Source organism: Mandrillus leucophaeus, unplaced genomic scaffold (assembly GCF_000951045.1).
Source record: "Mandrillus leucophaeus isolate KB7577 unplaced genomic scaffold, Mleu.le_1.0 Scaffold387, whole genome shotgun sequence".
In the NCBI taxonomy this organism is placed as follows: domain Eukaryota; kingdom Metazoa; phylum Chordata; class Mammalia; order Primates; family Cercopithecidae; genus Mandrillus; species Mandrillus leucophaeus.
Window position 1 is genome coordinate 2,553,462 of NW_012104109.1, and position 16,278 is coordinate 2,569,739.

A 16,278-nucleotide genomic window follows, 5' to 3' on the forward strand; every position below is an offset into this window, starting at 1 on the left:
TTTTAATTTTTAACTTTATTTTTTTTTATTTCAGATTTTGCTTTTCTATTCCTATCACATCAAGAAAATATAAAATGGCCAAGCTGCCCAGAACCTTAAAAAAAAAAAATGCATAATTTTTACTTTTATTAAGTGTGAAACAGATTTACTTCGTATCTATTAACACACTGGCTTCAAAACTTTGCTGCACATTAGGATCATCTGAGGATCATTTTAAATTTCCCAATGTCCAGGTCACACCATGCCAATTAAGTTTTAAAAGTATGGAGGTGAGAATCAGGTATTAATATTTTTTAAGACGATCACTCTTGAACAATTATACCAATAAAAGCCTCTTTTCCTTTTTTAAGAAAAGAAAGAGAAATTAAATGAATATTAGTTATTCAGCTTGAATATTAAAATGTTTAAGTCTATATGTGTCTTTTTAGCAGTATTTTTGGAAACATCTATAACCTTGGGTTTCCTTATTATTCATGTAAGCTCAACTTTTCAGTTATTAACATTAAAACAATGAAAAGACCTAATTTACCTAATTGGCAAAACATCTCAAAAGTTAAAGTAATTTATGAGACTAACATAGAATAAACAGTTCATATGATTATATCTTATACAAGGTAATCTAATAATTCTACTACAGGAAAAGCAACCTAGGAAATGGTTACATTGTTGTGTGCCAAGATGTATCTGTAAGATAAATTATGACATAGTACAAATAGGAATTCTATATGTTAAAAATAATGCTAGGCCAGATGCAGTGGCTCATGCCTGTAATCTCAGCACTTTGGGAGGCCGAGGTGGGCAGATCATGAGGTCAGGGGAGATTGAGATCATCTTGGCTAATACAGTGAAACCCCGTCTCTACTAAAAATGCAAAAAAATTAGGCGGGCATGGTGGCGGGCACCTGTAGTCCCAGCTACTTGGGAGGCTGAGGCAGGAGAATGGTATGAACCTGGGAGGCAGAGCTTGCAGTGAGCTGAGAACGCGCCACCACTCCAGCCTGGGAGACAATGCAAGACTCCGCCTCAAAATAAATAAATAAATAATGCTATAAAAGAATATCAAAAGGCATGCAGAGCTTCATATCAACGTTTTCATATAAACCAATCACAAAACAATTAAAAGAAATATATGTCATTTAAAAATAGAAATAGATTTTATATACACACAAAACTTACTTGCAGTTGAACTGAATTGTGCCGGAGGCCTTCCACAATACAAAAAAATCTGTCAATTTTTTTTTCTTCACCAGCTGAAGTTAAAGCTTCTAAAACTTCTTCAAGGCTATTAGAAAATTTGAGTCAATTAAATTGCAAGTAGCAAACACAATGCCATAATACAATTGCTTTATCCTACTAAAGTCAATATCCTAAGCAGCCAATATATTTTACAAGCAGTTTACTGAGTACATACCATGTATCAAGCACAGTTCTAAGCATATTACATTTTAATCAGTTAGCCCTGACAATAACCCTGTGAAGATGTTTATCAAGCATTTATATAATGCTTACTAACATCAGGCACCATTTAAACCACTTTACAAATATCAACTCATTTTAAAGTATATAACAACTGTTTGGGGTGGGTACTATAATTAACCCATATTATAGGTTAGGAGACTAAGCCAGAAAAAGGTTAAGCATTCTGTCCAAGGTCTCACATCTGTGAAATGGTGGAGCAAGAATCTGAAATCAGACAGTTTATGTGGTGGGCACCATATAAATGCTCTCAACCACTGCACCCTTATGCCTCAAAAGTTTAAGTAAACGAAGTTGTATGATAGTCAAAAATATATAATAGTATGGTATTATAAATATTCAATTATAAAATATAATAATTATGCAAAAACTATACTTCCTCTTCTTTTAAATAGTTAACAGCATCCAGCACACTGGAGAAGCTCACAGTTCATGGACATGGACATGCAGTCGTAAATGTTATTTACAGGATATTGACACCCATTCTGAAACAAGGAAAGGGAAGGATAACAGAATAGGGAAGGGAAAAGAAAAGCAAGGAAGAGTCCAAGAGGAAAGAAGAGGAAGAAAAGGGAAAAAGAGGAGGTTAAGAGAGAATTAAAAAATGATGGGGGAAAGGGGAAAGGAAGAAAGTGGGAAGGGAAGCTCAGAAAGTATATGTCCACATAAAGTCACTCTTAGATTTGTACACCAACATTTATACAGTCTTAAGTACTGAAGTTGTAAGCCTGGCTTTGCAAGCTTGGGACTGCTGCTAGGTGTGGCTACACTTCTTCTATAGATAAACACTGTAGGCACACTTTGCGGGCAGACTGGCCAAGGCCGAGTGGTGTCTTTGACTATCCAACCATCAAGCTGAACCTGCTCAATCCCTCCAACTCCAGCAGGACCTCCACAAGGCTGACTTTCAAATGAACACAGGAGGCTGCCCTTACAGGGCTCTGCCAACCCCTACATGTGTGGGATGTTTCTGTTAGTTCTTTTGGCTGTTTAGTTTTTATATATTTATCTTTTTTAAAAGGCATTTTAAATAATTTTTAAATGCTTCCTTATAATTAGAACCCTAATTTTTAAAAATCTTTATCTTTATAATTATCTTTAATATGTATGTAACAGTATTTAATTATACTCCTAACAAATGTGGTTAAGTTCTTTACAGCACTACTATGTGCTTTATGCTCAAGGACTTTGTACCCTCAACCAGTAAACTACAATTACATAAATCATTTTCTAATCTGCCTTACATATAGATTTCCAAATCATAATATGTTTGCTTTTACAAGGGGATAGAGAAGACCTACAGTTTGAAATAATTCTATCTGGGGAAAAAAAAAAAAAATCACATAAGAAACAGAACCGTTTGTATATTTTCAAAGCCTTCATTTAGAATGTTTTTAAATTTAGGGTTTCGGTTAAAAAAAAAGTTTAAATATGATAAAGAAATCAGTTTTTTATAGAAGTATTTTAGCCCATAACTAACAAATCAATTAAGATAAATAATTGTTACTCAAAAATTTCTGGCCAATAAGAATCTAATTTAGCTGCTTAAATATTTAAACATTTATTTAAATTCTAGTAAATTCTAGCCTAGAGTAGATAATGAAACATTAAATGAATCAATCTGTATTAAATTATTATATGATTAAAGAAAAAGGTTGATAACACTTACATGCTTTCCTCCCCTACAATGCATACCGCAGAGAGAAGTTTAACCACATCTGTCATCATAATGGGGTGTCTGGGATCCATAGCTTTGGCCAATAAGGAAAGACTCCTCTCCTCACTCATAATTCTTTCCAAGCCATACTATAATATTTTGAAAATAAGATGTCAAATGTTAGAAATTAATTAGAAAAATAATGCCCTGAAGGAAAAGTAATTACTAAAAAATTATTATAGGATAATATATTTTTACACTTACCAAAGCTAAAAAATATAGACTGTGTAACACTCTAAAAAGTTCATGGCCAGGCACCATGGTTCACAACTATAATCCTAGCACTTTGGGAGGCAAAAGTGGGAGGATCACCTGAGGTCAGGAGTTCGAGACTAGCCTGAGCAACATGGAGAAACCCTGTCTCTACTAAAAATACAAAATTAGCCGGGCATGGTGGCGCATGCCTGTAATCCCAGCTACTTGGGAGGAGGCTGAGGCAGGAGAATTGCTTAGACCTGGGAGGCGGAGACTGCAGTGAGCCGAGATTGTGCCATTGCACTCTAGCCTGGGCAACAAGAGCAAAACTCCATCTCAAAAAAAAAACAAAAGTTCATAAGGGTATTCACTTTATGTCAAGAACCACAAAACTAAACCAAATAAAGATAACTCAAGGTGATGTTACAACAATACAGCTGATAATTATTAAGACAGGTTAATTAGCCAAATGGAGAAAGAGGGAAACAGTAAGAAATATGGGATTAGCCAACAGAAACATATGAAACAAACAGCCAGATACGGAACCAGACACTGAGGTCATGAAAATCTTTTTCCTGGGAAGGAAGGTTGGTAAGAGATATACTACCATAAGCAAACACACAGATCAGCACTGTCCAAGAGAAATGTAAAGTAAACCACACGAGTAATTTAGAAATTTCAAGCAAGCAAAACTATTTTCAATAAAATTAATCCAATATATCCCAAATATTATCATTTCAACATATAACCAATATAAAACATTTATTGATGACATTTCACTTCTTTTTCTTCCTAAACAGTTGAAATCCAGTGTGTATTTTACACTGTAGCACATCTCAATTCAGACTAGCCACATTTCAAATGCTCAGAAGCCACATGTAGCTACCATATTACAAAATATAGGCCTAGATATTAGCATTTAGTTCATAAATAAGCAAAAACTGAAGTATGATTTGGGCAATTACCATGTAGAAACTGCCATAATGGGCACAGGTATTCTAATCACAAAGGTATTTATTATAAGGAAAACAATGCGGTTGTAAACTCATTCTATAAATGGGACAATTGGGATTAAGATAAAGTTTATTTACTACTGCCAGGAAGTCAAACCCAATTAGAAGATAAGAAATTATGTTAATGACATTTCTATGAAAGATAACTGTCAAAATACAGAGAATGAATAGAAACAATAAAACAGTACTATTTACCTAGCATGCATCTCAGAGGATCCTACTAAAGCATGAGAAATTGACTAATCAGAGTTGCTACCAAACACTAAAAAAGGACCTTATTCTCAATTACAGGCCTATGAACTAAACTCAAGATCAGCACTACATGTAAGCATCAAAGTTGTATCTATAACCAGCTTAGACCCAAGTACTTTGATTGTTATAAAATCCTATTTGTAACTTTCCTATCTTGTATATGGCCATTTGTATTGGACTGAAATATTGCATTTACTTTAAACCACTATCTAAGAAACACAGGAACAACGGAGAAAGTGCAAGGAAAGGCCAAGGGCCCCAGAATATGAATTTTGGAGAGATTACTCTGTCTTGTTAGTAATAGGGAAAAGTTTACAACAAGACAGCTAAACAATCAGGAAATACTTACTTTTATGATAGCCTGGGCTACTACCTAACTGGAAAAAGAATGAAAAGGCAGGCATAGGACCAGAAACTACAATATGCCTTGATAATCATTCCAGGGAAATGTCAGGTTTATAAAGTACCACTTAGATTCAATTCAGAAAGTCAGTCAATGATTACCAAGTACAGAAGAGCTGGCTCTGTCCTTAATAAACCTGGGAATTGAGTAAAGCTTGCCTCTAGTATTCCCTTTTCCTTTCCCATCTACCTGGCTAACACCTGCCCTTCTAGAATCAGAATCCTGTGACTCCTCCAGCCACCCAAGGTGACTCATGCTGACTTCCTCCAAGTGATACTACCTACCTTCTCTGTCAAGCCTTCTGTCCCTAAACCATCACGTATGAAAGGTGAAATAGGAGCCTACTCTGATTTCACAGTTTTAACCATCATCCTGTGACCTCAAAAGTCCATCCCAGGTAACATTCTCTGATTTTGGTAATGCAAAAATGTGTCACACTCATTTTAAGACTGGAATGAGGCCAATTACTACTACTCAGTATACCTAAATACAGAATTGCTACTTGTATAAAATTACTCTCAATTATTTAAAAAACACAGTAAAACAAAACAAAAACTGTTGACTCTGTGTGAGAAGTTGTCAACTTACCAGTGCTAGGATTAAAGTATATTTAATGAGGCCTGTTTTAGGTTAGAGAGGCATGACAAATTTTGAAAGGTCTAAGGATGTATCTTTCCTGAATGTCAAGGACACACTCCGGACAATATGATAACTGGCCTGTTCTAAACTGAGGATCAATGCCAGGTTCCACTTGCATTCCACATGAGGCCTATTATTAGCTAACAGATGGAATTTCAGGCACTGAAGATGATGTTTTAGGTAGAAGAAAGTTAATGCCCTAAATCCTCATGTAGGATGCCCAACATCTGGACCCACACAGCATGACTACTGGTGCTGAGCAGCCACCCACAGTGAGTTAACCCCAGTAGCAGAAATTATGTGGGTAAAGTTGCTGGCTTCATGAGCAAAGCACCCTCACTTTGGGTGCACTCTTCAAAGCAACACACACAAAGTTAACTGACCAAACTGAAGCCTCTGTTCTAATCACCTTTCAATTTGAATATACTAACTTTTCATCCGTATTATCTTTTATTTTCTTTCCCCTAGGCAATTAAAATTCTCTTCTATTTAAAAAATACTCTTAGTCCAATTTAATGTTATAAGAAATTCACTTTCATGTAATGTTATCAAATTTGCTCATTAATTGTATAATTAATTACTAGTACCAAATAAGGCACATTTTTTTCCTCTTAAAACTTAAATTTTCATCATTCAATGAATGCTAACAAATACTGTATAAGTGAGGTTTAACAAATTTTGTACTTACAGATGTGATCAAATAAAGATTAAGAAAACCATTAACCAATCTTGAAGGGAAAAAAAACTTTACCAAAAATTTCACATATTGCTAGGTTTAGAGTTCAGACACTATAATACTAAGTACGAATAACTTAACTTTTTATTCTTAATAACACAGATAAAAGCACCAAATAAAATGGCAATATTTTATAGGTCCACGTATATAAACTACAAGCAACAAAAATCTCTTAAGAGGATAATAGTATATTAATTAGAAAATAAATAAAGTTCAATCTTCCTCAGATTCATTCTGAAACAAAGAAAGAATATTATCTTCTATTTACCACCTTACTTTAACCATGATTTTCTTCTAAATTCAAATTATGATCCAAATGCCCTTTTGGTTTAAAAAAGGTTCCTAGATTTTTTCTACTTTCGGCCTTTCCATAACTAACAAAATTTCCAATTGCTATATTCTCACTCTAGAAAGGGCTTCCTAAACCAGTTCTATGTACTTAGTGGGAAAAGACCTTTCCCTATCAGCAATTTGATTCTTTCATTCATTTACTCTTAAAACAGATACGTAAAAAGCTATCTTATATATCTAATATCTGATTTTCAAAGAACCGTGAATTCAGCATAAAAGGAGTTGTGATTCCTCCATCATATATTTTCTTTGAAAATAATTTCTGATTAGAGTAGGAAAGGAAGAAAAAACATTTCATTAATTAAAAATAGAAAGCTTACCTCCAGAAAATGCTTAAAAATACATTGTTTAATAAGACAAAAATAATTAGAAAATATAAATATTTGCTAATACATTTAGTAAAAGAAATACAAAATAAATCTTAATAATTTATGTACTAGTACTTAAGTGTGTAGCCCTATAAAAGTTTATTTTTAAATGAGAATAAGGTAAAATATTATAAATTAAAATTAATCAGAAATATACAGATGGTTTTGATATAAAACAAAAATAATCATACCACCACAGGTAAAATTTCCTCCCATGCTGTCTAACAGCAACTTAAACACCTATCATTACTTCACACATCATGAGGTAGATGTGTTTAGATGCTGGAGCTTAAAGAAACGGCATAAGATAATGCTAATTTCTGCAGTTAACAGTATAAAAGCAAAAAAGAAACATTGCTAGATAAATCTAAAATCTAACTTCAGTAAAGAGCTTAAGAATTCCTCTTTTCTTCTAGTTTTTTTGTTTTGTTTTGTTTTGCTTTGTTTTGTTTTGTTTTGTTTTGTTTTAGAGACAGGGATTTACTCTGTCTCCCAGGCTGGAGTGCAGGGATTCAATCACAGTTCACTATAACCTCAAACTCCCGGGCTCAAGCCACCCTTTCACCTCAGCCTCCTGAGTAGCTGGGACTACAGGCACATGCCACCATGCCCAGCTATTTGTTTTATTTTTTGTAGAGACGGCGTCTCACTATGTTGCCCAGGCTGGTCTCAAACTCCTAGCCTCAAGCAATCCCTCCTGCCTCGATATCCCAAAGTGGTAAGATTATAGGTGAGAGCCACAAGTAGGTTTCTCCCTTCTAATGTAAACTCTTTATACAAATTCCTCCATATTATATTTGTTCTCAATATTACATCATTGCTCCATTTCTGAGACCTGCTTGTATCTGTTTACATTAATTTCATTGTAGATTTTAAATTCCTAGAATATAAGAAATCTTCCCAACTTGAACCTTTGGTAATAAGTATTATTGCAGCTCACATTTAATAATCATGATCTTAAAGCTGACTCATGCCATACTTTTGAGAGTTAAGAGAGAGAGGAAATTAAGGAAGGAAGAAAAGAGGAAGAGGAGGACAAAAAAGTGGAGAAAAGGTGGTGGAGGGAGAGAAAAAAAGAAAGAAGATGGGATTGGGGTGGGCAGGGTTGATGGGGAGGAAAGGGTGGGGAGAGAGAATTAACCTACACATGAGGAGTTCAGCATCAGTAGAAACTTCATTATCAAGTTTCTCCTATTGCAAGACAGTTGAAACTAGAATTCAAGAAAATTCAATATTTTTCCATCATGACTGAAAAACACATCAGAAGGATATATCATCACTTTACTGCAACTGAAAATCATATATTACAAAACTGGTCATGGACAAATACTAATTACCTATGTACATACCTGCGTATTCATCAGGGCTTTTAGACACTGTATGACTTTATGTTGATTTTTCTTTACAACTTTTTCTTGGCTGTATTGACATAAAAATAGCAGTGTTGGAATTATAATTGGACACATGAATGATGCTTACTTGAAAATAATTATTAGCAATACTTACATTTTTCCACTAATCAGTTTTTCCAAAATGTCTAGTAATAATCCAAGCCCCTCATGTCCAAAGTTTTCCACCCAACTGAAAAACAGAAAAAAGATAGTCACACATTGTCAGTAATGCAGCTTGTGTTTTCATAATGTTATATACCTACAAGTATTTTATATTTGCTATATTCCTAATTGTAACTAAAACATAAGAATAACACCACACATAAAAATTATTCATGACTCATAATCTTGGTTGCGAAAGAAGCAAAGATGGGATATGCCAATAGTGTGCTAAACTCTGCTTGCACAAGTCTGTAAGAGCAGACTGTGCACATCTTTTACATGCTTCATGTTTAGGGACATCACATGGGTAGCTTGAAATCAGCCACAGTGAAAGTATTCACACCAAAGAAACTGGCAAACCAATCAGAGCCATCCCTGCCCACGCACCCAGAGCTGGCTCTAAACATTTACCAGCACACCACTAATTACTGCCTATTTGGGGCTATGCCAAAGAAGACAAATTGTACAAGTGAGTAAAGATCTATGGAGGAAAGATGTAGATCAACATAAAGAAAAAGATTACTGGCAAAAATTAATCAAAAAAAGCAGATGCTTTAGCAGAATTTCCCAAACCACTGAACTACATTCCTATAAATGTTAAGAATTTCCTAAGTTTCAAAGTTCAGTCGATTAAAAAAAAAAAATGCATTGCTGGTTTTTAAATGAGTATCTCCATCTTCAGCAAACAAAATCTGTCCCATAAACCCACTGACCCAATCACAGGACTTTACATAACTAGAACATTACTGTCACTAAACAACAGCTTGCCTGGATTACAGGAAAACTACCTTAGTAGAGATGAATACCTTTTTTCAGTGGAGATTAGTAAACCTAGGCCAATAAATAATACAATGATAATAATCTGTTGCCAAAAGAATGAAGGAAAGAAAAGATACACGTGTGTATATTCATTTGGATGCATGTGCTTATACATGTGATTTTATGTATGAATATATGTAGTGTTTGAACAATAAGACGTTAAAAACAAAATTTCAGCCAGACACAGTGGCTCCTGCCTGTAATCCCAGCACTTTGGGAGGCAGAGGTAGGTAGATCACCTGAGATCAGGAGTTCAAGACCAGCCTGACCAACATGGTGAAACCCTATCTCTACTAAAAATACGAAATTAGCCAAGCGTGGTGGTGCATGCCTATAATCCCAGCTACTTGGAGAGGCTAAGGCAGGAAAATCGCTTGAACCCAGGAGGCAGAGGTTGCAGTGAGCCAAGATCACGCCATTGTACTCCAGCCTGGGCAACAAGAGCAAAACTCCATCTCAAACAAAATTTCAAGGAATGAAAAACAGAACATTGTAAAGAATAAAAACAAGCTTAAGTCATACATCAAAAAATACCAAAATATCATTTTTTCCTTAAGATACAATATAACATTTCTAGTGAAAACAAGAGAATAAAAACCAAATGCAATATATTTATATAAAAAATACAAATATTATTTAAAATCCAGCTTCTTCATTTGCACATTTCTGTAAACACAACTTGACACCTATCAATGTTGAGGATTTCTGATTTTACAAAAAAGAAAAAGAAATTTGCCATATAGATTGGCAATCTCTTGTCAGACAATATTTTACTCATATCTTGCCAGTGAAAGCCATGAAATAACTAATTTTTAAAATGCACTTAAACAGGAAAGATACTCTCTTGTGAAAGACTGAAGATTGCTATTATAGTTAAGGTAAGGAAAAATGTTAAACAGAGGTTGCTGTTTTCAAACCAGGATGCTACTTCAAAAGTGAAGGGTTTACTCTTTACTATTAGCGACAGACAGATTACCTACAGGCATTTTGAATCTTGTTTTCATGATTCATGAAAACAACACAGCACCTCACTTAACGGTTTGCCTTGTTGACATCCTACTCTGAATTTATTCCTATTTCACATGCAGCAGGGAAGTGAGAAGTAATCTGAGAGTTTTACTTGGGCTGACATTGAGATGCATGGAGAGAGACTGTTCATAAGGCACTCCTCTTTAATACTTCACAGAGGGGCTTCAGTATTTTGTTTGAAGTAAATTTTCAACAATCTCCATATTGAAAAGTACAGCCACAAAGATATTCTAAAGCCAATATAAATGGTTTCAGATTATTCATACTGCTATCACCTTTAATCATTGTGAAGAATAAAATCACTGTTCATCAAACTGCCTCACACCAAAACAGGCAAAGTAATTTTAAATTATGCGAATATAACGAAAAGACTTAGTTACACTTAATATGCTTATATTATGACCCATTATAAAATTTAAGAAGCACAAATCCATGTAAATCAGTAAGTTCTCTGATCTACATAATTAATAATAAAAATAGCTATTTAAAATGTATTACCCTTAACATAATTATAACTAGAATACTGGGACTCATAGATGGTCTAAAGTCAACTATTTCTAGACCCACTATATAACTCCCTCCTAAACTACAGAATATGAACTATTCAAATACAATTTATGCCTACTCACTCATTTTATATATAAACTAATTCTCTATAAAACAAAACTTATTAAAGTTCCATGCTCAACAATAAAATGAGAGTTGGGCAATGGCCTTCTGAAAACCAGATTACACATTATATTTCATAAAACATGTCAAAAACAAGAAAAGTGGGACAGGGTACAGGGAAAGAAAACTGAGACACTTGACAACCAAAGAAACAATATAAGAATTAAAAGAAAGCTAACAAAAGTACTTATTAAAAAGATTAAAAATTAAATATGCATAAAATGTCTCCCTGTTTTCTTAAAAATTTGCAAACTCAACATACTGTTGTATCAACAAGTATCACTCATAAAGCAATAATCTCAAGTGTTTCACTCTCACCCCTACTATTTTCAGCAATATTATTTTTAAGGACGGGGTACGAAATCACTTCCTATTTCCACCGGAAAAGATGTTCAAGATAAAAAGTGATATTGAGTAGGTAGGTCTGCTGTCTTGACAGAGGTTTATTGAGATCCATAGCTTTCTACAAAAATGAAAAATTTCTCATCATCAGTGTAAGAAGCAACCTAGAAAAAAATTATCAACTGATCTATAAATGATCAATCTCCAGGAACTAAAATCTGCACTATTTCTTCTGTGCCTATCAGCACAGTACCATCAGGCATTATGTGGTTTAACTATAAACTGCATTCATGGATAAATATGCACATGTTTCTTTTTCATGAATAGAAATGACATAGAGATCAGTATGACATTTGTATCAGAAAAAACTGCTTTAATAGAGCAACCGTAGTGTGCTAAATACTAATTTAACACAAAATCTACCTCTTAAAATTCTGTAACAGGAAATATCAAACTCCTCTAATTGCCTCAAGGAAAACTTCTAAGTATATTACCCTTTAGCACTCCTAGTAGGGGTCTCAATATAGGAGAAAAGAAGAGATGAATTTTAATAAAAATTAAAACAAACAAAAAAAAACAGTGGGAGAGGGAGAACAGATTCCCAGAATTACAATGTTTAACCCGCCTTTAAATGGTCAAAAGCAGCTTAGGCTTTGAAATTCAGTTACTACTTCCAGAAACACAGGATGAAGAAAGTGTATAAAGTGGTTTCTGACATGTTGTTGGCTTTAGGAAGCAAATACACGCAGTCACCTCATTGAGCAATACAGGCAACAATCAGGTCTCAGATTTATCTCCTGGCCAAAAGGAACAAAGCACTCTCAAGTATTTTTCCCCAAAGACTGACCCTCCTACCCTTCCTTTGTTTTGTTTAAAGTTACTACCTTTCTTCCCAGATGTGCTGTAGAAAGGGAAAGACAAATGCATCATGAATTATAATGGAATTAATCTTGGAATTATTATCCTTATGATCTGGAATAAACATACCAGATCATAAGAGCAATCTCAGATCATAAGAGTAATCTTACCTGATGCATACTCCTTGAGTATAGGGACCATTTCTTATATATCATATTTATTCAAGCATGGGATAGACTGAGCACTCAATAAATCTTTTTTTAATGAAACTAAGTCTCTTCTATTGTTATATATAAGAGGTTACAGTAACTTAGAAATAACATCTAGGTCTGCTGATAACCAGGCTTGTGGCCTTTATGTATGCAGAAATAAACACAGAGATGACAGATCTCCACACCATGACTGAACCTGTCTCAACCTTCAAGCTAGAAATTTCAATTGCAATTTCAGAACTGTTATTTATTCATACTGAATCAAAGATGATAAAACCAAAGACAGGGTCTCACTCTGTCACACAGGCTGGAGTACAGTGGTACAATCATGTCTCACTGCCCCCTCAACCTCTTGGGGTCAAGCGATCCTCCTGCCTCAGCCCTCCTAGTAACTGGGACTACAAGCATGTGTCACCACATTCATCTAATTTTAATTTTTGTAGAGATAGGGTCTCACTATGTTGCCCAGGCTAGTCCAAACTCCTGACCTCAAGTAAATCCTCTCACCTTAGCTTCCAAAAGTTCTGGGATTACAGGTGTAAGCCACTACACCTGGCCAAGTCAGCCTTTATTAAAGGGAACACTGTGTTCTTGATACTGCACTAAATACGAGAAATACAAAACTGAGTAAAGTATGTTCTCTGCCCTTGAAAAGATCACAGACTAGTGGTTAAAACAAATATCGAACAAAATTATTTCCATAATGTAATAAATGCTATAGTCATGGCTCTCTGGGAACAGAACGTACAATATCTACCTCTCTTGGGAACTTCAAAGCATCTGCTGTCTGACCTGAGTCTTTCTAAGCAGGAGGGTATACACATGAAGACATTAAACATAAAAGAAATGGCCTGTGCTGAGCAACAGAGAAAGTTGTATCAGAGATAAAACCAAACAGGTAAGAAAGGACTTGATCTTGAAAAACCACATATATAATGCCATGGGCAATGGAAGGGCATAAAAGGACTAGGCATATGTAGTAAAGAAAGTAATTCTACCCTTGCCCAACAAAAGATCTGCACATCTTAAACTCAGAACCTATAAATATATTAGCTCATGTAGCAAAGGAGAAACTCAAGTTGCAGATGGAATTAAGGTTGCTAATCAGATGATTTTAAAATAGGAAAATTAACCTAGTTTATCCAGGTGGTTACAATCTAATCATATAATTCTTAATTTCCCAGCTTAGTTAGACAGATGAGATGAAAGAAAGCGAGTCAAAGCATAAAAAGGGATGGGCACCCTGGCTCACACCTGTAATCCCAGCACTTTGGGAGGCTGAGGTAGGTGGATCACTTGAGGCCAGGAGTTCGAGACCTGCCTGGGCAACATGGAAAAACCCCACCTCTACTAAAAAACAAAAATAGCCGGTTGTGGTGGTGAGTGCCTGTAATCCCAGCTACTTGGGAGGCAGAGGCAGGAGAATCCCTTGAACCCAGGAGGCGGAGGCTGCAGTGAGCCAAGATGGTGCTACTGCACTCTAGCCTGGGCAACAGAGCAAGGCTCTGTCTCAAAAAAAAAAAAAAAAAAAAACAACAACAACATAAAAGGGACTCAACTTACCTTTACTGGTTTTGAAAATGAAGGAGGCCAAACAAGAGCCAAAAAATGTAGGTAGACTGAAAACCCTGGGAATGGCCCTCAACTGACAGCTAGAAAAGAAATGAGTCTAATCCCACAATCACAAGAAATTGGATTCTGCCAATAACCCAAATAGACAAACAAATTGAGTCTCTTATTCATAAACACTAGATGTCTCCATTTATTTGGATCTTCTTTAACTCCTTTCATCATTATTTTGTAGTTTTCAGCATAAAAGTCTATGGCTAATTCATTAAAATTACAATTATTTTTTGAGCAATTATGAATAGTATTGTGTTTTTAATTTCATTTTCCACAAGTTCATTGCTAGTACATAGAAATACAATTTTATATTTTTATCTTGAATCCTGCAACCTTGCTGAACTCAGTGATAAGTTCTAGCAGTTTTTGGTAGATTTCTTGAGATTCTCTATGTAAACAGCCATGTCATTTGCAAATAGGGACAGTTTTATTTCTACCTTTCTGACCTGCATGCCTTTATTTCCTTTTCTTGCTTCAGTGTTCTACCTAGAACTTCCCCATGGTGTAAAATAAGCATCCTGAAAGCAGACATCCTTGCCTTGTTCTCAATCTGTCTTAGAGGGAAAGCATTTAGTCTTTCATCACTAAATAGAATATTAACTACAGGATTTTTTTTAGATCTCTTTACCAAGTTAAGAAATTTCCCCTCTGTATTAGTTTCCTGGGGCTGCAGCAACAAAGTACCACAAACTGAGGAGTTTAAAACAACAAATAAATTCTCTTGTAGTTCTGGAAGCAAGGTGTTCAAAATCAAAGTGTCAGCAGGGCTGCTGCCTGGCACTCTGGGTAGAATCCTTCACTGCCTCTTCCTAGCTTCTGATGGAAGCTACCAATCCTTCCAGTCATCACATGAGACTCTTTCTGTATCTCTGCTTTCTTTTTTTAAGGACACAAGTCACGTTGGATCAAGACTTCACCCTACTCCCTTATGACCTCATCTTAAGTAATTACACTGCAATGACTCTGTTTCCAAAAAGGGCCACATTCTGCAGAGACAGGGTGTTATGAATTTACATATATCTTTCTAGGTTTACAACTGAACTCACCCTCTATTCCTACTTTTCTCAGAGTTTTCATTATGCACAAGTGTTGAATTTTGTCAAATGCTATTTCTGTATCGATTCAAATGATCAAGTGACTTTTCCTCTTTTGTTTGTCAATACAATGCATTATATAAGGATTTTTGTAACTATATTCATGATGAACATGGGTTTGTAAGTTTGAGGGTTTTGATTTTGTTTTGTTCTATCTTGGTACTGTATTGGTCTGGTTTTGCTATCAGGTAATTCAAGCCTCATTTAAAAGAAAATTAATTGTTCTCTGCTCTGCTATTTTCTGGAAGAGACTATGGAGAATTGGCATTAATTCTTCTTTAAGTTTGTGGTAAAATTCTCCAGTGAAATCACCTGCACCTGAAGATCTTTTGCTGGGGAGGAGGAACTTAATTCTCTTAATAGTCAGAGGGCCATCCAAATTATCGATTTCATATTGGGTGTGTTTTAGTAGTTTGTGTTTTTCAAAGAACTGATCTAGTTCATCTAAGTTGTTGAGCTGTGTATTTAAAGTTGTTCAAAGTATTTCCTTATTACCCTGTTGATATCTTGGTAATATTTCCCATTTAGTTCATGAAATTGGCAATCTGGCCACTGATTTCAAGATGTTTTTATTTATCTTTAGTTTTCAGATTTTTTTTTTTTTTTTTTTTCCAGACAGAGTCTCACTCTGTCTCCCAAACTGGAGGGCAGTGGTGCAATCTCAGCTCACTGCAACCTCCGCCTCCTGGGTTCAAGCAATTATCCTGCCTTAGCCTCCCAAGTAGCTGGGACTACAGATACGCACCACCATACCCGGCTAATTTTTGTATTTTTAGTAGAGACGAGGTTTCACCATCTTGGCCAGGCTACTCTCAAACTCCTGACCTCAAGACACCCACCCACCTCAGCCTCCCAAAGTGCTGGGATTATAAGCGTGGGCCACCGTACCCAGTCTAGTTCTCAGGAATTTGACTTTGATATGTTTGTGT

At 35.2% G+C, this 16,278-nt stretch overlaps 1 protein-coding gene and 1 long non-coding RNA gene across 7 annotated transcripts in view; one reads left to right on the forward strand and one right to left on the reverse strand.

Moving 5' to 3' along the window:
- Positions 1-16,278, reverse strand: part of DIAPH3 (diaphanous-related formin 3) — a 519,652-nt gene that overhangs the window by 353,887 nt on the left and 149,487 nt on the right. For 4 of the 5 annotated variants that reach the window (XM_011990882.1, XM_011990885.1, XM_011990884.1 and 1 more), the window contains 4 exons: positions 8,657-8,731; positions 8,500-8,569; positions 3,146-3,282; positions 1,177-1,282 (listed from right to left, as the gene is read on the reverse strand). In XM_011990882.1, the coding sequence (XP_011846272.1) occupies positions 1,177-1,282; positions 3,146-3,282; positions 8,500-8,569; positions 8,657-8,731 (388 nt within the window). Of the gene's footprint in view, positions 1-1,176; positions 1,283-3,145; positions 3,283-5,644; positions 5,806-8,499; positions 8,570-8,656; positions 8,732-16,278 lie in introns of those variants that run through there. The other variant, XM_011990886.1, reaches the window with a different exon arrangement.
- The window catches only part of LOC105547337, a 31,594-nt gene continuing 20,628 nt past the window's right edge, over positions 5,313-16,278 (forward strand). For both annotated transcript variants that reach the window (XR_001007211.1, XR_001007212.1), the window contains exons 1-2: positions 5,313-5,453; positions 13,443-13,530. This is a non-coding gene — a long non-coding RNA (uncharacterized LOC105547337). The remainder of the gene's footprint in view (positions 5,454-13,442; positions 13,531-16,278) is intronic.